Genomic DNA, 24,817 nt, shown 5'->3' with positions numbered 1-24,817 from the left:
GTCCGTAATATTATTAGCATATCATTATCATATTATTATCATATTTGCATGCATTCATTTTCGTCAATCTGAATAAATTCAATCCGATTGCAGATTCCCGAATGTACTGTTTATATGTCCCCTAAACTTTGCATTCCCATACACCTAATTGTTTACATGTGCATTGTGTTCTCTGAACAATGAGAACGTTAGCGGCGTCTAATACCCTGCTTGTCTTAAAGGGACAGTTCACCTAAAAGTGAAAATTCAGTAAATCTCATTATTTACTCCCCCTCATGATATCCAAGGTGTGCATGACTTTCTTTCTTCAGCAGAACACTTTTGAAGAAAAACAGTCAAATATCTCAGCTCAGAAGGTCCTTATAATGCAAGTGGATGGTGACCAGACATTTGAAGCTCTGAAAATCACAGACAGTTAGCATAGACGTCATCCACGCGACTCTAGCAGTTAAATGAACGTCTTGTAAAGTGACGCGAAGTACTTTTTTTTTTTTCAAAGTAGAAACCGCCATTCACTTGCATTTTAAGGACCTACTGAGCTGAGATATTTTCACTTTACCTTCAAGTGTGTTCTGCGGACGAAAGAAAGTCATACACACCTTGCATTTAATCAGTCAAGAAAAACAAAAATGTTTGCTATTTATAATGGCAAAGAAGAAATGCTTTAATTATGGGTTTGACGTCAGGAAGTGAGTGATGTCACGTACAGAACGCCGTTACCGCACCTGCTTCTTAAAGCCCCTATTCAGAATGACACAATGTTCTTTTGTTGCCTTATGTGATGTCGTGAAAGAACATATGTGCCCTGCACAGGGCTATTTTAGACCATTCTAGCACCCTAGGCTAGATCCCTATGGAGGGGGTATGGCAGAGGCCTCATCTATAAGGTTCCCGAGAAGAGTATCCTGTATAAACATACATACATACCACATCTCTGCGCACACGCACTTGAGAAATACGATTGAGAATGTAGTCGGATTCAAACGTTTACATGGCTAATATTTTCCTTTTAAACGGATTATATTAGGTCTACACCAATCCCCTTAAATCGGATGTAAATGTATTTGGGATCCAGCTCTATCAGATCATTTCTGTGTTTACATCAAGGCTGTTCAATCGGATCTGCCGGATTATAAACGGATTATTGGGTATAATTTGCAAAGTATAATTTCTTATTTCTTATGATTTTGAGATTGATTGAGTTTCATGAGATTCACCCCAAAATACATTGTGAAAAGAGGCAAACTCCAGTTGTTGCCTTAAAGGGACAGTACACCCAAAAATGAAAATTCTCTCATCATTTACTCGCCCTCATGCCATCCCAGATGTGTGACTTTCTTTCTTCTGCAGATCACAAATGAAGATTTTTAGAAGACCATCTCAGCTCTGTAGGTCCGTACAATGCAAGTGAATGGTGACTAGACCTATGAAGCTCCAAAAAGCACATAAAGGCAGCATAAAAGTAATCCAGTGGTTTAATCCATGTCTTCTGAAGCGATATGATAAGTGTGGGTGAGAAACAGATCAATATTTAAGTCCTTCTCCTCCATGCCCAGTAGGTGGCGATATGCATGAAAAATGTGAATCGCCCAAAACAAAAGAAGTATACTGATCTGTTTCTCACCCACACCTATCATATTGCTTCTGAAGACATGGATTAAACCACTGGATGACATTTATGCTGCCTTTATGTGCTTTTTGGAGCTTCATAGGTCTAGTCACCATTCACTTGCATTGTACGGACCTACAGAGCTGAGATATTCTTCTAAAAATCTTAATTTGTGTTCTGCAGAAGAAAGAAAGTCACACATCTGGGATGGCATGAGGGTGAGTAAACGATGAGAGAATTTTCATTTTTGGGCATACTGTCCCTTTAAGGCAACAACTGGAGTGTCCATTTCTTTATGCCAAATATAATTTCCTGATCTGATTTTGGGATGCAAAATGACCTGGACGTGTTTTCATGAGATTCACTTGTTGAACTTTCATCTGGTGGATCTAAAACTCTTTACGATGACCTTGTGAAGTTGTTTTGCTTTGTTGTGGTTTGTGTCGTGACATCTGTTGATTCAGTGTGATTCAGTAACACCGGCTCTTTACTCATGTCAGATGATGCTTCATTCACACCCTTAAAGGAACTTCCGTGATGCTTCAATCTGTGCTGCCTGAAGATACAGCAAATGGAAAGAGACACAGAGAGTTTTGTGTATGAACACCTCAAATGAAACTATGTGAGTGAACCATAAAACTAAGCTATCCTTACCTCTCATCTCTCCTGCTCTGCTGGGTTTCAGTGGACTTCACAAAGATAACGGGGTCTCCACCCTGCGTGAGGAAACCAAATTCTCCCTCTTTCGGTCTGAATATTACCCTGGAATAACAAAGAAAGCTAGAGATGTCTTTGGCAGGTAAAGGTTAGACTTCATCGTAATTGTGGAATCAGTACAATTCTTCAAAATGTCTCCTATGGGGTTGGAACGACATAAAGGGTGAGTAAATGTTGACGTAAAAATTTTTAGGGTGAACTGTCCCTTTAAGGCAGTTATGCGCTCTATGGACCTGAAATGACTCACTTGGCTTGAGTCTCTCCTGATTTTATTCTCATTCTGCGAATCATCAATCGATTGGTGCTGAAGAAGCCATACAGATAGGAGTCCTTCTCCCACTGGATATTCACCATCAACAGCTCCCCGACGTCCCTGTCGCACGTCACCAGGAAGGAGATGGTGCTGTTGGTGAACATGACGGGCCTGGGGGGAGAAAAAGAGACAAGAAAAATTGGCTGCCAAATTTAATCTGGGTCCTGAAGCAAAATCTACTGCTTTAAAACTCTTCCACGTTTAAATAAACTCACTGAATTAGGCAAAAATGTTCCCCACAATCGGTGCAGAAAATGTGAAAAAGTGTCTAGATTTCATGTTTGGCTAGCTGTTAACTATATGTGAGGCTACAAAGAGAGTGAATGACGTTTTGATGTGTTAAAACCGTGCACTGGTTCATACAGCCATGGAACGCATTACTCGAGGGGCTCGAGCACGGGACTGGGTTTGAGCTCCGAGATCCACCCCTGGACTATCTGACTAAACCCAGAACTGAACTAAATAGGCCATTTGAAATAATAATTGGTATTGGCGTTCTGAAATAGAAAGGTGGAGATGGGGTGGTGGAGGGTTGCCGGAATAATCATCTCCGGTGCGAGGGAAGCAGCTGCTTTTATATCCTTGGGAATTGATGGGGCAGGCCTAGATGAGCAAGCTCCTCCCCCCGAACTTACGTTTGAACTTCATTAAAAATGCTCACACAGTGACAGAGATGTCATCCCGTTCGTCAGTCGTGCCGAACAGCGACACTTTCATCGGCTGCTCCAACATAGTCGTGTTTTTATCGCTAAATACATGAAACTTGATCTGGTAATGAAACACTGTAAGAAAATGAGAGAGATGAATATACAAATGATTAGAAGCTGTTTAATGGCTTTAGACCAGTCATTATGAGCCCCTACCAATCGTACCTGGTAATTAATGCATTCAATTACAAAGTACAATTCTTAAAAACCAATGAATAAGTCAGCATGAAACACTATTTGCAACCTAGTTTACTTCCATTATGTACAGAGCCCCTTAGAGGATATTCATTTCCAATTAATTGACCACGATTTTACTACAGTAACATTTTAACAATGGCATTCATAGTAATAATACAGGAAATAAAAATCATAACAACAACAAATACCATAGCTTACCTGTGGTAAATGTAGAAAAACCATGGCTATAGTAGTAACCACGACAGTTCCATGTTTCTTATTGGCCGAAACATGGTTTTACTAGAGTATTTACATTTATGCATTTGGCAGATCGAAAGCGACTTACAGAGCACTTATTACAGGGACAATCCCCCCCGGAGCAACCTGGAGTTAAGTGTCTTACTCAAGGACACAATGGTGGTGGCTGTGGGGATCGAATCAGTGACCTTCTGATTACCAGTTATGTGCTTTAGCCCACTACGCCACCACCACAATTACTACAAGTATTATTGTAGTAACTAGGATGGATGGATGGATGAAAGGATTGTTCTGGATCCCGACAGAACCTACGTCCTGGTTCGTGACTTTGTCTCCTGTGTCTCACCAAGACATACCACTGCAAACGCAAGTCACGGGAGCTCTTCTTGCATGTGAATACATGCACTGCAGTCGCCAACAAGACCTCAATCAAGATAGTTTTTGGTATTTCCATCCATCCATCCATCCATCTTCAACCAATTATCTGGGATTGGGTCACGTTGGCAGAAGACTAATCAAAGCAGCCTATCCATCCTTTTCCCCGGCCACACCCTCCAGCTCATCCTGAAGGATGCCAAGACGTTCTTAGGCCAGCTGAGAAAAATAATCCCTCTAGCATGTTCTGGGTCTTCCCCGGGGCCTCTTCCCCAGTTGGACATTCCAGGAAAACCTCCGCAGGAAGGCATCCTGATCAGATGCCTGAACTACCTCAACTGGCTCCTCTCAACGTGGAGGACCAGCGGCTCTACTCTGAGACCATCCCGGATGTCAGAGCTTTGCCCGCTATCCCTTAGGTTGAGCCCTGCCACCCAGAGAAGAAAGCTCATTTTGTGCGCTTGTATCTGCAATCATATTCTTTTGGTCAATGCCAAAGCTCATGACCATAGGTAAGAGTTAGAACATAGACAGTCCGGTAAATTGAGAGCTCTGCCTTCAGGCTCAGCTCTTTCTTCACCACCACAGTCCAGTACAGCGAATGCATCACTGCACCGATACACCTGTCAATCTCATGCTCCAACTTTCCCTCACTCGTGAACAAGACCCCAAGATACTTGAACTCATCCACATGGGGAAGCTGCTCGCTACCTACCTAAAGAGGACAATCCACCCTTTTCCAGCAGAGAACCATGGCTTCAGATTTGGGGGAGCTGACCCTCATTCAAACCGCTTCACACTCGGCCACAAACCACCCCAGTGCGCGCTGGAGGTCACAATGCCATCAGGACCACATCATCTGCAGGGATGCAATCCTGAGCCCCGCAGCCCGCCATGTCAGAGTCCAATGCCCAATGGTAACAAGACACAGCTCTCACAATGGTTGAACATTGTTCATCCCAAAGGACACCCCAGTCATATCCCTTCTCCAAGTCCACAAAACACATGTAGATTGGATAGGCAAACTCCCACGCCCCCACTAGAACCCATGCTAAGGGAAAGACCTGATCCACTGATCCACTGTTCCACGACCGTGACAGAATCTGCATTGTTCCTCCTCAATCCGAGGTTCCTTTCCAGGACCCTGGCATAAGCTTTCACAGGTAGGCTGAAAAGTATGATCTCTCGATTGTTGGAACACACCCCAATCCCCCATGCCTGTCTGCCAATCCTTAAGTACTGTCCCCAACCTCCACGCAATGTTGAAAAGTCACGTCAACCATGACAGTCCAACAACATCCGGGGCCTTCAGTATCTCAGGGCGATTCTTATCCACCCCTGGCACCAGCCCAATCTGTGCTGTGCCGTGTGTTTTGTTCTTGCTTTTCAGGTGCAGCTGATGTGATTGGCATGGGGTTTGTGCACCTGAACCTTGTTGCGGTGACCAATTTAAACTCTGGTTCTGCTTGTTTGGGCATCAGCTTTGGCAGTTCTCCAGCTCGTACCACACACCATATTCATACATTTTCCTCGGTGAGTAGCAATTACTGATTACTGACTAGCATTTACTGATTAATGGTCGTATTTGCATTGTTGCACTGTCTCCCCTTTATGTTGCATCGTTGCGCCAGGTGTAACGGACCACCTAAGTGACCTCTGCCAGGGAAATGGGCATCGACCCCCCTGTTGTTTATAAGCTAACAATGGACTGGACAAAACCCTGCTTTCCATGCCTGAGACGTCTTACAGTTTGCAGAACCTATTTAAGGCCACCCAAAAGTCCTTCTCCATTGCCTCCCCAAAATCCTACCACACCCGGGTCACGCATGCAGTCCTTCTAGCCCGGCGGTACCTGTCAGCTGAGTCTGGAGAGCTGCTGGCTAACCAGTCCTGAAAAGCCTCCTTCTTTAGCCTGACGGCTTCTTTTACACGGCAGTGTCCACCAGTGGGTTCTTGAGTTGCCACCCCATCAAGTACCAAAAACAACCTTCCAGCCACAGCTCACCGCAGCTGCCTCTGCAATGGAGGCCTTAAATAGTGCCCACTTGGACTCCATTGCAGAGGCAGCTGCGGTGAGCTGTGGCTGGAAGGTTGTTTTTGGTACTTGATGGGGTAGCAACTCAAGAACCCACTGGTGGACACTGCCGTGTAAAAGAAGCCGTCAGGCTAAAGAAGGAGGCTTTTCAGGACTGGTTAGCCAGCAGCTCTCCAGACTCAGCTGAAAAGAAGCCGTCAGGCTAAAGAAGGAGGCTTTTCAGGACTGGTTAGCCAGCAGCTCTCCAGACTCAGCTGAGTCTGCACTATTTAAGGCCTCCATTGCAGCTGCCTCTGCAATGGAGGCCTTAAATAGTGCCCACTTGGACTCCATGTCTCCAGCCTCCACCAGGATGTGGGAAAAGCTCCTCCAGAGGTGGCGGTTAAAGATCCTATGGACAGGGTCTCCGTCAAACGTTCCCGGTTTACCCTCACAATCCGTTTAGGTTTGCCAGGTCTGCCCGGCAGTTTCCCCATCATCTGATCCAACTCACTACCAGGTGGTGATCAGTTGGCAGCTCTACACCTCTCTTTACACAAGGGTCCAAAACATATGGCCGCAGGTTAGATCATACGACAATGAAGTCGATCATTGACCTTCGGCCAAAGGTGCTCTGGTACCAAGTACACTTATGGTACCAGGAACACTTGGTGTTCCTATTGGCCAATCCATGACTAGCACAGAAGTCCAATAAAAAAACACCGCTTGGGTTCAGATCAGGCAGGCTATTCCTCCCAATCACTCCCCTCCAGGTATCAGCGTCACTGCCAACATGGGCATTGAAGTCGCCTAGCAGAAGCCTTAGCCTAGCCTTTTTGGTATTTATTTAAATATATATTAGTATCAACTTTATCCCTTGCGCGCCCCATCAGGCCGATTGGGGACCGGGCGTGCGACATTCTAGCCCGGCCCGCCCCCCTCCACTCCACACATAGTTTTAGATTTCCTGTATTATTATTATAATAATAAATCAAAAATCATGGTTAAATACAGAGGTAAACCATGATGAATGTATTTCAAGGAATGCAAACTATTGCGAGAGAATGCAAAAATGTCTTTCTTTGGAATAAAGTAAATTTATGAATGTTCACAATAAGATCAGGAATGTGTATTAATAGGAAGATAAGGTAAAAATATGATTTCATGTTGACTTTAATGCTAATTTTGTAACATGTGGTCTTAGTGACTGGCCCTATTCAAGTCCACGTTGAGCTTCAAGGCAAAGCTTACCCTTGAACGGCGTAATCTCTCGGGTTTTGAGGTACATTTTTGTGTTCCTGGTGGTGCGGATCTTGTTCACGTTGTAGCCGAGTTTGTTGCAGCGGTTCTTGCGACAGCTCAGGCACAGGCCCTTGTTGAAGGCATCTTTGGAGCTACAGCGGTACGCCCAGCTCTGTTGAGCATGATTTACCAGCGAGTCGATGAACAGGTGCACGGAGCGCTCGTGAGAGCATTTCACAATTTGGTCCATGTCTGAAAGGGGTCAAAGTGAGAGGTCAGATACTTAGAAAGGTCTATTTACACTATGGCCTGAGAAAAATGTCCTTATGGAAACCTGAGCTCCTGAAATAATAGGATATAATGAATATACTGGCGTATTAGCTACTTTTCAGAAGTCTGCTGAAATCTTCATGCTTAAGAGACTGTAATTAATTTGTGTTTTAGCCAGTTTATGCAAATTACCCATTCTGATTAGTTCCCAAATAAGTTCAAGATCACCTGTTCATTGGTTGCAACAGCATAGAAAAAGGTCACAGTCACATACTGTAGAAGCCGTAGGTGGCGATGAGCTTCATGGTATGTTGAATGCTGCAGCCAGGTTGGAAAGTTCCACCGTTGGGATAAATATCGACATGACCAACTGGCCTCTGGATCCCGATGCTGAGGTCTGGCGTTCCTCTGGTGTTTGTGTGTAGGACATCAACAAAGGTTGCATCGTCAGGTGACAGACGTCTAAGACTGTTGGCATTCTCAAAACTGGGGCCTGCCGGGTCAAGACCTACAGCATGGGCGAGAATAATGTAAGACCAAACTGCATGGAACAAATTAGTAGGAAATAAAAACCAACAAAAATAACTACAGAGGCAAAGTTTGTCTGAACAGTTCAAATGTTTAAAAGTTTGTAGTTTGAAGGTCGGTTCAACTTTCAGAAATACAGGCAGAACCAATGTTGGATGAATGGATGGAAGGATGAATGGATGGATGGATGGATGAAAGGAATGTTGGTTGGATGCATGGATGGATGAATGAATGAATGGATGGATGAAAGGATTTTTGGTTGGATGGATGGAAGGATGGATGGAAGGAAGGATGGATGGAAGGAAGGATGGATGCATGGATGGATGGATGCATGGAAGGATGGATGGATGGATGGATGGATGGATGGATGGATGGATGGATGGATGGAAGGATTGTTGGTTGGATGGATGGATGAATGAATGGATGGATGGATGGATGGATGGATGGATGGATGGATGAAAGGATGGATGGATGTATGGATGAAATGATTTTTGGTTGGATGGATGGAAGGATGGATGGAAGGATGGATGCATGGATGGATGAATGAAAGGACTGTTGGTTGGATGGATGGATGAATGAATGGATGGATGGATGAAAGGATTGTTGGTTGGATGGATGGATGGATGGATGAATGAATGGATGGATGGATTGTTGGTTGGATGGATGAATGGATGGATTGTTGGTTGGATGGATGGATGGATGGATGGATGGATGGATGGATTGGATGGATGGATGAAAGGGTTTTTGGTTGGATGGAAGGAAGGATGGATGGATGGAAGGAAGGATGGATGCATGGATGGATGAAAGGATTGTTGGTTGGATGGATGAATGAATGGATGGATGAAAGGATTGTTGGTTGGATGGATTAATGGATGGATGGTTGGATGGAAGGATTTTTGGTTGGATGGATGAATGAATGGATGGATGGTTGGATGGATGGATGAATGGATGGATGAAAGGATTGTTGGTTGGATGGATGGATGAATGAATGGATGGATGGATGAATGGAAGGATGCATGCATGGATGTATGGAAGGATTGTGGGTTGGATGGATGGATGGATGGATAGATGGAAAGATTGTTGGATGGATGGAAGGAAGGAAGGATGGATGGATGGATGAATAGATGGATGGATGGAAGGATTGTTGGATGGATGAATGAATGGATGGCTGGATGGATGGATGCATGGATGGATGCATGCATGGATGGATGGATGGATGGATGGATGGATGGATGGATGCATGCATGGATGGATGGATGGATGGATGGATGGATGGATGGATGGATGGATGGATTCATGGATGGATGGTTTTGGCCTGTTAGTTCATTCCGTCAATTTAAGTCTATGGGATTTTTATTTGCAGAGCTGATTGTCCTGTGTGCATAATTGGATAAGATATATGAACTCGAGTCAGAACAGTCTGAAGATCTGTGCCAAGTCTGGTGGAAGGAGCTTGAAAGCTCTGAGAGGAGTTACAAACGATGTTCGTTTGTACTTCTGAATGTTCTTCTGAAACTTTTTGTGATGGAGTAACATAGGTAAAGAAATGTGTTTGAGCAGCATATGCTGTTGAAGTCAAAAGATTTGACTAGAATGTAAAGAGCTTTCCACCTGTAATTCTGTTGATTTTGTGGTTGGTGAGGTTTCCTGCGACGCCTGCAACATGTGCGCCAAGACTGTAGCCTAACAGGTGCACATTTTTCAGCGGGTACTCCAACTCCTTTATGACAAAACAAACAAATAAACATGTAGACCCTTAAAAGAGAACATGGCCAGGTTATATTTCACCCCAAAATCGAATGAAAGAAAGGACCATTAAGATTTCCATGCCAATTAATCACTTCCAACACAAATGTGAGATTAAACACAAACAAACACACCAACCTCAAAGCAAAGCATGCAATATACAGTAACTAAAGACAACAATGATGATGTACTGTATGCTAACATTCAAGTAGCCCTTGACTGGAACTCCAAACTGTTGTTATGAAAATATCACAACAATAAAATTAGCAATGTAAACAATGTCTTTCTTTGCATACCTCCAACCAGTTGACAAACTTGGCTACATCTGCCCCCACCAGTCTGGTGTTTTCTGCTGATGTGGGGTAGTGATTGTTGGCCCGATCCAGCCAGTCAACCACAATGACATTGGCACTGGGTTCACGCTCAAACAGAGCAGTCACAAGCTTATAGATCCAGCTTTCAAACAGACCAGCAACCTAGAGGTGATAGTTGCAGTATATGTGGATTATGGTCAGATTATATTACTGGGCAGTTGTGTTTTGTCAACATAAATCTGACCAGAAAGTCAGAAATGATAGACTGATATATCGGCCGATATTTGGCCGATATCAGCCGATAACTGTGCCTGATTGATTATATTACTGGATATCTGTGTTTCGGCAACAAAATCCAACTAGAAAGTCACTGAAAATTTGTGATAGACTAATATATTGGCCGATAACTGAGTCTGATTGATTATATTACTGGATATTCATGTTTCGGCAACATAAATCTGAATCGAAAGTCACTGAATATTTGTGATAGACCGATATATCGGTTCATATTTGGCCGACATCAGCCGATAACTGAGTCTGATTGATTATATTACTGGGAAAATGTGTTTTGTCAACATAAATCTGACCAGAAAGTCACTGAAAATGTATGATAGCCCGATATATCAGCTGATATTTGGCCAATAACAGTAGATAACTGTGCCTGATTGTTTATATTTCTGGATATCCGTGTTTTGACAACATAAGTCTGAATAGAAAGTCACTAAAAATGTATGATAGACCGATATATCGGCCGATATCAGCCTATTACTGAGCCTGATTGATTATATTACTGGATATCTGTGTTTCGGCAACATGAGTCTGAATAGAAAGTCACTGAAAATTTGTGATAGACCGATATATCGGTTGATATTTGGCCGATAACTGAGCCTGATTGATTATATTACTGGGCAATTGTGTTTTGTCAACATAAATCTGAATAGAAAGTCACTAAAAATGTATGATAGGCCGATATATCGACCGATATCAGCCTATTACTGAGCCTGATTGATTATATTACTGGAGATTTGTGTTTACGCAACATAAATCTGAATAGAAAGTCACTTAAAATGTATGATAGACCGATATATCGGCCGATATCAGCCTATTACTGAGCCTGATTGATTATATTACTGGAGATTTGTGTTTACGCAACATAAATCTGAATAGAAAGTCACTTAAAATGTATGATAGACCGATATATCGGCCGATATCAGCCTATTACTGAGCCTGATTGATTATATTACTGGATATCTGTGTTTCGGCAACATGAGTCTGAATAGAAAGTCACTGAAAATTTGTGATAGACCGATATATCGGTTGATATTTGGCCGATAACTGAGCCTGATTGATTATATTACTGGAGATTTGTGTTTACGCAACATAAATTTGAATAGAAAGTCACTAAAAATGTATGATAGACCGATATATCGACCGATATCAGCCGATAACTGTGCCTGATTGATTATAATACTGGATATTTGTGTTTACGCAACATAAATCTGAATAGAAAGTCACTTAAAATGTATGATAGACCGATATATCGGCCGATATCAGCCTATTACTGAGCCTGATTGATTATATTACTGGATATCTGTGTTTCGGCAACATGAGTCTGAATAAAAAGTCACTAAAAATTTGTGATAGACCGATATATCGGTTGATATTTGGCCGATAACTGAGCCTGATTGATTATATTACTGGGCAATTGTGTTTTGTCAACATAAATCTGAATAGAAAGTCACTAAAAATGTATGATAGGCCGATATATCGACCGATATCAGCCGATAACTGTGCCTGATTGATTATATTACTGGAGATTTGTGTTTACGCAACATAAATCTGAATAGAAAGTCACTTAAAATGTATGATAGACCGATATATCGGCCGATATCAGCCTATTACTGAGCCTGATTGATTATATTACTGGAGATTTGTGTTTACGCAACATAAATCTGAATAGAAAGTCACTTAAAATGTATGATAGACCGATATATCGGCCGATATCAGCCTATTACTGAGCCTGATTGATTATATTACTGGATATCTGTGTTTCGGCAACATGAGTCTGAATAGAAAGTCACTGAAAATTTGTGATAGACCGATATATCGGTTGATATTTGGCCGATAACTGAGCCTGATTGATTATATTACTGGAGATTTGTGTTTACGCAACATAAATCTGAATAGAAAGTCACTAAAAATGTATGATAGACCGATATATCGACCGATATCAGCCGATAACTGTGCCTGATTGATTATAATACTGGAGATTTGTGTTTACGCAACATAAATCTGAATAGAAAGTCACTTAAAATGTATGATAGACCGATATATCGGCCGATATCAGCCTATTACTGAGCCTGATTGATTATATTACTGGAGATTTGTGTTTACGCAACATAAATCTGAATAGAAAGTCACTTAAAATGTATGATAGACCGATATATCGGCCGATATCAGCCTATTACTGAGCCTGATTGATTATATTACTGGATATCTGTGTTTCGGCAACATGAGTCTGAATAAAAAGTCACTAAAAATTTGTGATAGACCGATATATCGGTTGATATTTGGCCGATAACTGAGCCTGATTGATTATATTACTGGGCAATTGTGTTTTGTCAACATAAATCTGAATAGAAAGTCACTAAAAATGTATGATAGGCCGATATATCGACCGATATCAGCCGATAACTGTGCCTGATTGATTATATTACTGGAGATTTGTGTTTACGCAACATAAATCTGAATAGAAAGTCACTAAAAATGTATGATAGACCGATATATCGGCCGATATCAGCCTATTACTGAGCCTGATTGATTATAATACTGGAGATTTGTGTTTACGCAACATAAATCTGAATAGAAAGTCACTAGAAATGTATGATAGACCGATATATCGGCCGATAACTGTGCCTGATTGATTATAGAACTGGAGATTTGTGTTTACGCAACATAAATCTGAATAGAAAGTCACTAAAAATGTATGATAGACCGATATATCGACCGATATCAGCCGATAACTGTGCCTGATTGATTATATTACTGGAGATTTGTGTTTACACAACATAAATCTGAATAGAAAGTAGATTATATTCTGTGATAGACCGATATATCGGCCGATATCTGGCCACTATTAGCCGATATGAGTCGATAACTGAAAACAAGTTATTATCCATGTATTATCTATTATCCATATTGTTTTGTGTTAAATTTTTCATTTTCAAATTTTGTTGGTCTAATTTATGTCCTCTAATCTGTGTCTCTTTAAGTATTTTATATGTCTGTCTGTTATTTTTAAGCCAGTGCCACATGCAAATTTCCATTCAATGGCGAATTGTATTGACTGAACTAAATCTCAACTAAAGTAAATGTGAATTTTAAATATAATTTGGGGCAAATAATCTTTATTTTAATGAAACGATTTTGTGTACATTATATTTGCTATCACTACATGGTATTATATATGCATCAGCATTATATTGGTCACTGACCATCCTGCTCTCTAGATATACTTGGTTTCAATCTTAAACATTGAAATTGACATCAGATGTAAATAGTACAGCATTATTGTGTGTAATTGTTCTGTTTGTGGATATCCTGCGTTGACAAGAAACTAGATTACATTATACGGAACTTACCGACCATCCATGGATGATAATGAAGGTTTGGGCTTCAGTTTTGAAGTGACACTCTAAAAAAGACTCTTGTATTCCCGGGACAAGGTAGCACAGATCCTCGTCAGGGAATTCGGCATTTCTGATGGAGAACTTTGACTCGATGTTACTGTAGTCCACCGTCTGCTCAGTGGAGTTTTCTGAAAGAACCAATACCTGTTAACTAAGACATGTAATATCATAACAAATTAGCAAGTGGATGTTATATGAATATTCAGGCCTTCATTATGGACATTTGTTTACATGTGTGCCAGTCAGAAGAGAATGGGCTCCCTCTGCTGCCTCTTGGCTCCTCCTAAAGTTTCTCATTTGACCAAAACAGTGTTGTTCATTACTACTATTCCTTGCCTTTGTCTTGCTCGTTGAGGGTTTGTAAAGCATCATTCTTTGTAAAGCTGCTTTAGAACAACATAGCCCTATATTGTGAAAAGTGCTATACAAATAAAACTGTATTTAACTTGCTGATCCACAATATACAATAACCAGATTATAACAAACAACACCATGCTGACCCTGGACCTGTGCTTTTTGGTTCCACATGTGTATTTCCTAAATTTAAATACAAAAATGGGTCCATATAATAGTTTTTATTTATGAGGTGACTACCACCAAAGTCTATGAAAACATCTCAAAATCTGTCTGTAAATAAAGTATTTGAGCCACCTGAACACATGCACATAATGTTTTTACGAATAATCCATATTATTAAATTACTGTGCACATATATGCATGTATAGAATTTATAAAACATGATTTTATATCACTACACTATTACATATACGTTGTTTTGCTGATATTCTATAAATGCATTGGTACTGAGCAATACATTTACAATGCTAATAACATATGCTAATAAATACAAATGAAATACTTATGATATAAATGATGAAACGTGTAATAAGATTAAACAACCCCCAAAAAAGTAGTTCAAAACACTTTGAAAATCCAAAACTCACTTGCAATCAGTGTTTCAGAAGAGTTGGTGAGAGGTTCGCTCGCAATAAGAGAAAATCCGATGAACAGCAGCCAGATACATTCTTTTCCCATAGTACAGTATAAATAAATAATTACAAATTAATTATCCCAATAACAAACGGTAACGGAATCGCGCCTTATTCTACGTGAACCTGCTGCTGTTCTCTGCATTTATACTGAACAATGTGTGAGGGTTCTCGTGCTCTTCAGCGATTGGTTGGAAGTGGGTGGGAGGCGTAGTTGTGAATATTAATGAGGGGCAATATTAGCAAATCAAATGAGCGTAATTTACATGCAACCAACTGTCACTCACAAGCGGGACGTAAACAACTGCGGCCTGTGTGAAGCGACGATTTCGATTATTGTCACGCTAAAACTTTGTGCTAAATCTTTATTACATCTATTTAATTACACTTCTCTTCAATTAGACTAATATAAGAATATTTAAATCTTTGCTGTGGTCATTGCTAGACATCCACCAAGGGTTTAGCCTACAGGCCATATTATAATATAAAATAAGAAGAATCCTTCCTATACTAAAAAGTAAAGTAAGGGATTACTCTAGACATTTAATTACAATTACTTCTGATGTAATTGCGTTAAATACTGTATAGACGATAGAACAATTCTACATAAAACAATAGTGAATTTAAAATCGAAATATAACGTTTAATGTTCAAATGTATGTTTTATAATTTAACTCTGCACCTTTAAATTCTTTGGCCAGTTCATGAATAATTAATTAGATTTTATATGATTTATTTGAACTTATCCTTGTATTTTTCATCTGCATTTTTACAGGATTTTTTTTTTTTATGTAATTTTAACAATCATTTCCTGTAAAAAGAGTAAAAAAAAATTAGTTTTTTTTCTGTAATTTTTACACTTTTTACAGTAAATTATTGTTAAAATTACAGTAAAAAAACGATAATTTCCTGTAAAAAGTGTAAAAATTTAAGTTTTGTACTGTAACTTTTAATTTTTTTGGTTTTTTACTGTAATTTTAACAATAATTTACTGTAAAAAAAGTGTCAAAATTACAGTAAAAAAATATTATTTTTACACTTTACAGGAAATTATTGTTTTTTTACTGTAGTTTTAACAATAATTTACTGTAACAAAAAAAGTGTAAAAAAATGACAGTAAAAACAATATGTTTGACACTTTTTACAGGAAATTATTGTTTTTTTTATGTAATTTTAACAACAATTTACTGTAAAAAGTACAATAAAAAACAAAATTATCTGGTGATCCCACAATTCCCTGCATGGGAAAAGTTATGTTTCTTCTTATTTTTTATATCAGTTACATACACTGGCTTGTTCTTTATTATATTTAATGTAGTTTAATTATAAATGCGTTATTTAAATTTCACATGTGTTACCCTGATGTTGTTTAGTGTTTTTGTGAGCGACACTGAGCACTGTCTCATATTTAAGAGCCTCTATTGATGAACATGTCATCATGTGCTCTTCTGTCATTTTTACAGTGATTAACAATATCTTATAAAGTAAAAAGTATTACTTTTACTGTAAATTCAACAGAATATTTTAGAAAGCGCTCGAGGCATTCGTAACATGTCTGATGAACATGAGCAGGAACAGCAAGTAAAAGTCAAAATGTGACACACTGATTGGAATTAATTTACATTTAAATAGTATAAAAATGCATAAATTCTGATTTCTGAAAGTGTGAAATAATGTTTTGGATGCACCCCATCCCAGTTGTTAAGGGAAATTTGGTTTTAAAAATGTTTTGTCCTATCCATTTTCTTGAGGCTCATTTAAAAGTAATTTCCTGGCTTTGGCTTTGGTGTGGGCAACATTCACTTATTTGCACAAGTGTTGCAGCGCCGCTACAACATCAAACTGGTAATGACTCACATTGTTGCATTACAGTCTATGATGTCACGTCAGATGATGCAACTGTCTGCATGAGTTTGAAGAAAAGATAAACAGACATTGTTTACACATATATCGTGAAGTCTGTCTCTTTAATGTGTGTTCTGCACATGTGTATCTGTCTGTGTGAACAGAACACATGTGGCTCTGTTGGGTGTAAAGTGTAACAGCTGTTTTGCACATCTGCGTGAAACTGCAGAACACACACATGCATAAAAAAAGCTATAAATACATCTGAAAATTGTAGATACAAACCCTCTGTATCTCTGAATGAAAACTAAGTTGGCCAGAATATGTAATACATAAATATAAACAAATATAAAAACATGTAAAAACATGTTGCGTCTTTATATCTGCAGTGTTTTATTCCTTCCCCAGATTACTCTTAAGAAAAAGAGAAAAGCCCTGTGCCTTGACAAACGCTGTTTCTGCTATAATTCTGAATAATTTACTGTAGAAACTGTCATTTTTACACTTTTTACAGTCCATTATTGTTAAAATTACAGTAAAAAAAAAACATATTTTTTTTACACTTTTTACAGTAAATTATATATTTTTTTACTGTAATTTTAACAATAATTTACTGTAAAAATTGTAAATAATTACAGTTAAAAAAACATATTTTTTACACTTTTTACAGGAAATTATTGTTTTTACTGTAATTTTAACAATAATTTTATGTAAAAGCGTGTAAAAATTACAGTAAAAAAATATTTGTTTTACACTTTTTAATCAAATTATTGTTTTTTTACTGTAAATTTAACAATAATTTACTGTAAAAAGTGTAAATAATTACAGTTAAAAAACAATATTTTGTTTACACTTTTACAGGAAATTATTGTTTTTACTGTAATTTTAACAATAATTTTATGTAAAAGCGTGTAAAAATTACAGTAAAAAATATTTGTTTTACACTTTTAATCAAATTATTGTTTTTTACTGTAAATTTAACAATAATTTACTGTAAAAGTGTAAATAATTACAGTTAAAAAACATATTTTTTACACTTTTACAGGAAATTATTGTTTTTACTGTAATTTTAACAATAATTTTATGTAAAAGCGTGTAAAAATTACAGTAAAAAAATATTTGTTTTACACTTTTTAATCAAATTATTGTTTTTTTACTGTAAATTTAACAATAACTTACTTTAAAAAGTGTAAAAAAAAATCTAGTAAAAAAATTTACTGTCAATTTAACAATAATTTACTGTAAAAAGTGTAAAAATTACAGTAAAAAAACAATATTTTGTTTACACTTTACAGGAAATTATTGTTTTTACTGTAATTTTAACAATAACTTACTTTAAAAAGTGTAAAAAAATCTAGTAAAAAAATTTACTGTCAATTTAACAATAATTTACTGTAAAAAGTGTAAAAATGACAGTAAAAAAAAAACTATATTTTTACACTTTTTACCGGAAATTATTGCTTTTTTACTATAATTTTAACAATTTACTGTAAAAAGTGTAAAGATTACATGTACAGTATGTTTTAATTCCTTCCCCAAATTATTCTTGAGAAAAAGAGAAAAGCCCTGTGCCTTGACAAGTGCTGTTTCTGCTATCCTTTAAAAAAAAGTAAGCCTCAAAGTCTCATATAGCCAAAAAGTTATATTTTTTAATGACTTATTTCCTGCATTTTTATCAGGCGTGAGCATTATTCAGCAAGCTGCACTTCAGCTCCATGCGGTATGAATAAATTATGCAAGTGACTATGCTCTTCTCCAATAATGCTAATTATTATTAATGCTAATTACAATAATGCTAATGTTAGAGCTAATGCGCACATTCAGAAATGCATTACGATGTGTAAGTAATTAAAAAAATTAAAGCCATTTTATTGGATTAATCATGTCACAAAAATCCGATGTCACAAAACTCCAGTTAGGGGCCACGTCATTTCTCCACTTCATCACATAATAGCAAAAATTTTAGTGGAGAGGAGCATTACATTAAATTGCATTACATTAACTTGAGCTGCGTTGAGATGAGTAGAATTGTATTGCGTTTACTTGAGTTGTGTAAAGTTGATTTGAGTTACAGTGACGTGACATTAGTTGCATTGCGTTAAGTTTAGCTGAATTGAATTGAGTTTAATTGCATTGCGTTGACTTGAGATGAGTTGAAATGAACTGTGTTGACATGAGCTGAGTTAGATTATGTTGAGTTGAGATAAGTTGTATTTACTTCAGTTGAGTTGCATTGGGTTGACATGAGTTGTGTTGAGATGAGTGGAATTGTGTTGCGTACACTTGAGTTGCGTAAAGTTGACTTCAGTTTCACTGAGATTAGGTTAATTGCATTGACTTGCGTTACATTGAGATTATCACAGCTGTAACAAAGACAATGGTAGGCTGGGATCCATAAGCAGTGTTTTTATTGAAACTCACAGATATATGCAAGCAGTGGTCAAGCAATGGGGAATCAGGGCAAACGTAGGCAGAGCAGGAGCGTTGCGAGGGAAGCAGGATGTCGGGGCAGGCAGCAAGGGCAATCACGAAGAGACAGGCAAGGTTCAGGTAGGCAGGCAGTAAACAATCGTAGACAACAGGGAAAGCAAGGTCGGTAGGCAGATAATCAAACAGGAATGGTAGTAGAACGCTCAGTAGTGTAGCCGGAACAAACAAGACTTCGCCCCGAGTGTGTGACTGCGTGTAGCTTAAATAGAGGGAGATGAAATGGGGATCAGCTGTGGACTGATAAAGCCCGGTATGTGGATAATTAGAACTCAGGTGAATCGGGTCTCCGGTGGCCGACTGCGGAGGTGCTCTCGAAAGCGTTTGTGACATCAGCAAAGAATGCAAAAGAATTGCTGCACAGGATGTAAAATCTCGGTGCTCTTTGGTATCTTGGGATAATTAATCTCAAAAACAAAAACAAAATATTCCAAGGCACTCGATTTTGTGATTACATTGAGATTAGTTGAGTTCCGTTAACTTGTTGAGTTGCATTGCGTTGAGTTGCATTGAGATTAGTTGAGTTGCATTCACTTGAGTTACATTGAGATTAGTTGAGTTGCGTTGACTTGTTGAGTTGCGTTGCGTTGAGTTACATTGAGATTAGTTGAGTTGCGTTGACTTGTTGAGTTGCATTGACTTGAGTTATATTGAGATTAGTTGAGTTGCGTTGCAATGCAACTCAACAAGTCATTGAGATTAGTTGAGTTGCGTTGACTTGTTGAGTTGCATTGCATTGAGATTAGTTGAGTTGCGTTGACTTGTTGAGTTGTGTTGCGTTGAGTTACATTGAGATTAGTTGAGTTGCGTTGACTTGTTGAGTCGCATTGCATTGAGATTAGTTGAGTTGCGTTGACTTGTTGAGTTGCGTTGCGTTGAGTTACATTGAGATTAGTTGAGTTGCGTTGACTTGTTGAGTTGCAATGACTTGAGTTACATTGAGATTAGTTGAGTTGCGTTGACTTGTTGAGTTGCATTGCATTGAGATTAGTTGAGTTGCGTTGACTTGACTTGTTGAGTTGCGTTGAGTTACATTGAGATTAGTTGAGTTGCGAAGACTTGTTGAGTTGCAATGACTTGAGTTACATTGAGATTAGTTGAGTTACGTTGACTTGTTGAGTTGCATTGCATTGAGGTTAGTTGAGTTGCGTTGACTTGATGAGTTGCATTGACTTGAGTTACACTGAGATTAGTTGAGTTGCGTTGACTTGTTGAGTTGCATTGCATTGAGATTAGTTGAGTTGTGTTGACTTGTTGAGTTGCATTGCATTGAGATTAGTTGAGTTGCGTTTACTTGTTGCGTTGAGTTACATTGAGATTAGTTGAGTTGCGAAGACTTGTTGAGTTGCAATGACTTGAGTTACATTGAGATTAGTTGAGTTGCATTGACTTGAGTTGCGTTGCGTTGAGTTACATTGAGATTAGTTGAGTTGCGTTGACTTGTTGAGTTGCATTGACTTGAGTTATATTGAGATTAGTTGAGTTGCGTTGACTTGTTGAGTTGCATTGCATTGAGATTAGTTGAGTTGCGTTTATTTGTTGCGTTGCATTGAGTTACATTTAGATTAGTTGAGTTGCGTTGACTTGTTGAGTTGCGTTGACTTGAGTTACATTGAGATTAGTTGAGTTACGTTGACTTGTTGAGTTGCATTGCATTGAGGTTAGTTGAGTTGCGTTGACTTGATGAGTTGCATTGACTTGAGTTACACTGAGATTAGTTGAGTTGCGTTGACTTGTTGAGTTGCATTGCATTGAGATTAGTTGAGTTGTGTTGACTTGTTGAGTTGCATTGCATTGAGATTAGTTGAGTTGCATTGACTTGTTGAGTTGCATTGCATTGAGATTAGTTGCGTTGCGTTGACTTGTTGAGTTGCATTGCATTGAGATTAGTTGAGTTGCATTGACTTGTTGAGTTGCATTGCATTGAGATTAGTTGAGTTGCATTGACTTGTTGAGTTGCATTGCATTGAGATTAGTTGAGATGCGTTGACTTGTTGAGTTGCATTGCATTGAGATTAGTTGAGTTGCGTTGACTTGTTGAGTTGCATTGCATTGAGATTAGTTGAGTTGTGTTGACTTGTTGAGTTGCATTGCATTGAGATTAGTTGAGTTGTGTTGACTTGTTGAGTTGCATTGCATTGAGATTAGTTGAGTTGAGTTACATTGAGATTAGTTGAGTTGCATTGCGTTGACTTGTTGAGTTGCAATGACGTGAGTTATATTGAGATTAGTTGAGTTGCGTTGACTTGTTGAGTTGCATTGCATTGAGATTAGTTGAGTTGCGTTGACTTGTTGAGTTGCATTGCATTGAGATTAGTTGAGTTGCGTTGACTTGTTGAGTTGCATTGCATTGAGATTAGTTGAGTTGTGTTTACTTGTTGAGTTGCATTGCATTGAGATTAGTTGAGTTGCGTTGACTTGTTGAGTTGCATTGCATTGAGATTAGTTGAGTTGCGTTGACTTGTTGAGTTGCATTGCATTGAGATTAGTTGAGTTGCGTTGACTTGTTGAGTTGCATTGCATTGAGATTGAGTTGTGTTGACTTGTTGAGTTGCATTGCATTGAGATTAGTTGAGTTGCGTTGACTTGTTGAGTTGCATTGCATTGAGATTGAGTTGTGTTTACTTGTTGAGTTGCATTGCATTGAGATTAGTTGAGTTGCGTTGACTTGTTGAGTTGCATTGCATTGAGATTCGTTGAGTTGCGTTGACTTGTTGAGTTGCATTGCATTGAGATTAGTTGAGTTGCGTTGACTTGTTGAGTTGCATTGCATTGAGATTAGTTGAGTTGCGTTGACTTGTTGAGTTGCATTGCATTGAGATTGAGTTGTGTTGACTTGTTGAGTTGCATTGCATTGAGATTAGTTGAGTTGAGTTACATTGAGATTAGTTGAGTTGCATTGCGTTGACTTGTTGAGTTGCAATGACGTGAGTTATATTGAGATTAGTTGAGTTGCGTTGACTTGTTGAGTTGCATTGCATTGAGATTAGTTGAGTTGCGTTGACTTGTTGAGTTGCATTGCATTGAGATTAGTTGAGTTGCGTTGACTTATTGAGTTGCATTGCATTGAGATTAGTTGAGTTGTGTTGACTTGTTGAGTTGCATTGCGTTGAGTTGCATTGCGTTGAGTTACATTGAGATTAGTTGAGTTGCATTGCGTTGACTTGTTGAGTTGCAATGACGTGAGTTATATTGAGAGTAGTTGAGTTGCGTTGACTTGTTGAGTTGCAATGACTTGGGTTACATTGAGATTAGTTGAGTTGCAATGACTTGAGTTACACTGAGATTAGTTGAGTTGTGTTGACTTGTTGAGTTGCAATGACTTGAGTTACATTGAGATTAGTTGACTTGCATTGACTTGTTGAGTTGCAATGACTTGGGTTACATTGAGATTAGTTGAGTTGCGTTGACTTGTTGAGTTGCATTGACTTGAGTTACATTGAGATTAGTTGAGTTGCGTTGACTTGTTGAGTTGCAATGACTTGAGTTACATTGAGATTAGTTGAGTTGCAATGACTTGTTGAGTTGCATTGCATTGAGATTAGTTGAGTTGCGTTGACTTGTTGAGTTGCATTGACTTGAGTTACATTGAGATTAGTTGAGTTGCATTGCGTTGACTTGTTGAGTTGCAATGACGTGAGTTATATTGAGAGTAGTTGAGTTGCGTTGACTTGTTGAGTTGCAATGACTTGAGTTACATTGAGATTAGTTGAGTTGCGTTGACTTGTTGAGTTGCATTGACTTGAGTTACATTGAGATTAGTTGAGTTGCGTTGACTTGTTGAGTTGCATTGCATTGAGATTAGTTGAGTTGCATTGACTTGTTGAGTTGCATTGCATTGAGATTAGTTGAGTTGCGTTGACTTGTTGAGTTGCATTGAGATTAGTTGAGTTGCGTTGACTTGTTGAGTTGCATTGCATTGAGATTAGTTGAGTTGCGTTGACATGTTGAGTTGCATTGAGATTCGTTGAGTTGCGTTGACTTGTTGAGTTGCATTGAGATTCGTTGAGTTGCGTTGACTTGTTGAGTTGCATTGCATTGAGATTAGTTGAGTTGCGTTGACTTGTTGAGTTGCATTGCATTGAGATTAGTTGAGTTGCGTTGACTTGTTGAGTTGCATTGCATTGAGATTCGTTGAGTTGCATTGACTTGTTGAGTTGCATTGCATTGAGATTAGTTGAGTTGCGTTGACTTGTTGAGTTGCATTGCATTGAGATTCGTTGAGTTGCATTGACTTGTTGAGTTGCATTGCATTGAGATTAGTTGAGTTGCGTTGAATTGTTGAGTTGCATTGCATTGAGATTAGTTGAGTTGTGTTGACTTGTTGAGTTCATATGAGTTGTGTAGACTTCTAGGAATCTGGCAGGTGCACTGTTTGTACTGTTTTCCTGATGTCCATTCTTGATGGACCTCTGTGTCCCCTTCTGATGGAGAACAACACTGAAGATCACATGACTATGTGATATTATGTTTAGATATCAATGCATCCCTTTTAATATGTTTTACTCATTTTAATACTGATGTTTATGCATGTGGGTTGTGTGTATACACGTACAAAATAGTACTGCAGTGGCACCATGGCACAGTGATGTATCAGATGGTAATACCATAGTAGACATCAAAATTACTGGCAGCTAGACGTCACTTCAAATGTGTTGGCTGGTACTTTCACTGGTACTCTCTGGAAAGCGCCAATAGGGGGCGTTATAGTACACAAAGGTTTGGCCAGACCTACGTGCATAATGATTTGATACTCAGATGATACTGGGAATATTGAGAGTAGTTAATTGGTCCTTTGGCTCTAATCTTCAATTAATGCCATGAATGAACATGTCATCCCAGAACTCACCACTAGAGCTGTCAATCATTCTTCAAGTGTGTTATACTATATTTTATCTGTCTATGTTGTACATTAATATTTAAGTAATTTTTTGCTATATATTCTCTTCTTTGGTCTGTCAATCTCCACTTTAACTTTCACTTTCTTCTTCTTTTGTTTTTGGTGATTCACATTCTTCATGCATATCGCCACCTAGTGGGCAGGGAGAAACATTTCAAGCAAAGATGGACTTAAATATTGATCTGTTTCTCACCCACACTTATCATATCACTTCAGAAGTCATGGATTTAACCATTGGAGTCACATGGGTTAGGCTACTTTTATGCTGCATTTATGTGCTTTTTGGAGCGTAAACATTTTGGCATCCATTCACTTGTATTGTATGGACCTACAGATATGAGATATTGTTGTTTGACAGTGCTTAATTCAGTTACGTGCACACTTCAAGTCCCACATATGATATGTCCAACAACATACACTCACTTTACGTAAATCCTCACTAATGCTAACCCGCATTAGCACACAAACATTAGCCACCTGTCAATCAAACAGCACATCAACCCAAGAATCTCAGTGATATATAGATCATTTACAGGCTACATTATAGACACACAGAATCTAGTGAGCAGAAAACATTTATTTACCTCGATAAGTTTCTTAGAGGCAGGATTAATGCTGATGTCTGGCTTGAGCAAGT

The 24,817-nt window shown here is 38.6% G+C and overlaps 1 protein-coding gene across 1 annotated transcript; it reads right to left on the bottom strand.

The window, feature by feature from the left end:
• Positions 1-1,859: 1,859 nt before the first annotated feature.
• LOC127645781 (lipoprotein lipase-like) lies at positions 1,860-15,078 on the bottom strand. The gene is made up of 10 exons (XM_052129457.1): positions 14,904-15,078; positions 13,912-14,087; positions 10,253-10,432; positions 9,822-9,930; positions 7,957-8,190; positions 7,422-7,664; positions 3,301-3,421; positions 2,574-2,750; positions 2,264-2,371; positions 1,860-2,165 (listed from the first exon to the last, which is right to left on the bottom strand). Exons 1-10 carry the CDS (start codon positions 14,992-14,994, stop codon positions 2,009-2,011), a joined length of 1,596 nt encoding a protein of 531 aa, XP_051985417.1. The 5' UTR covers positions 14,995-15,078; the 3' UTR covers positions 1,860-2,008.
• Between the last annotated feature and the right edge of the window lie 9,739 nt (positions 15,079-24,817).

The sequence above is a fragment of the Xyrauchen texanus genome, chromosome 6 (genome assembly GCF_025860055.1).
Source record: "Xyrauchen texanus isolate HMW12.3.18 chromosome 6, RBS_HiC_50CHRs, whole genome shotgun sequence".
Classification (NCBI taxonomy): domain Eukaryota; kingdom Metazoa; phylum Chordata; class Actinopteri; order Cypriniformes; family Catostomidae; genus Xyrauchen; species Xyrauchen texanus.
Note: the sequence above shows the minus strand (reverse complement) of the source record. Positions and strands in the feature narration are given on the sequence as shown.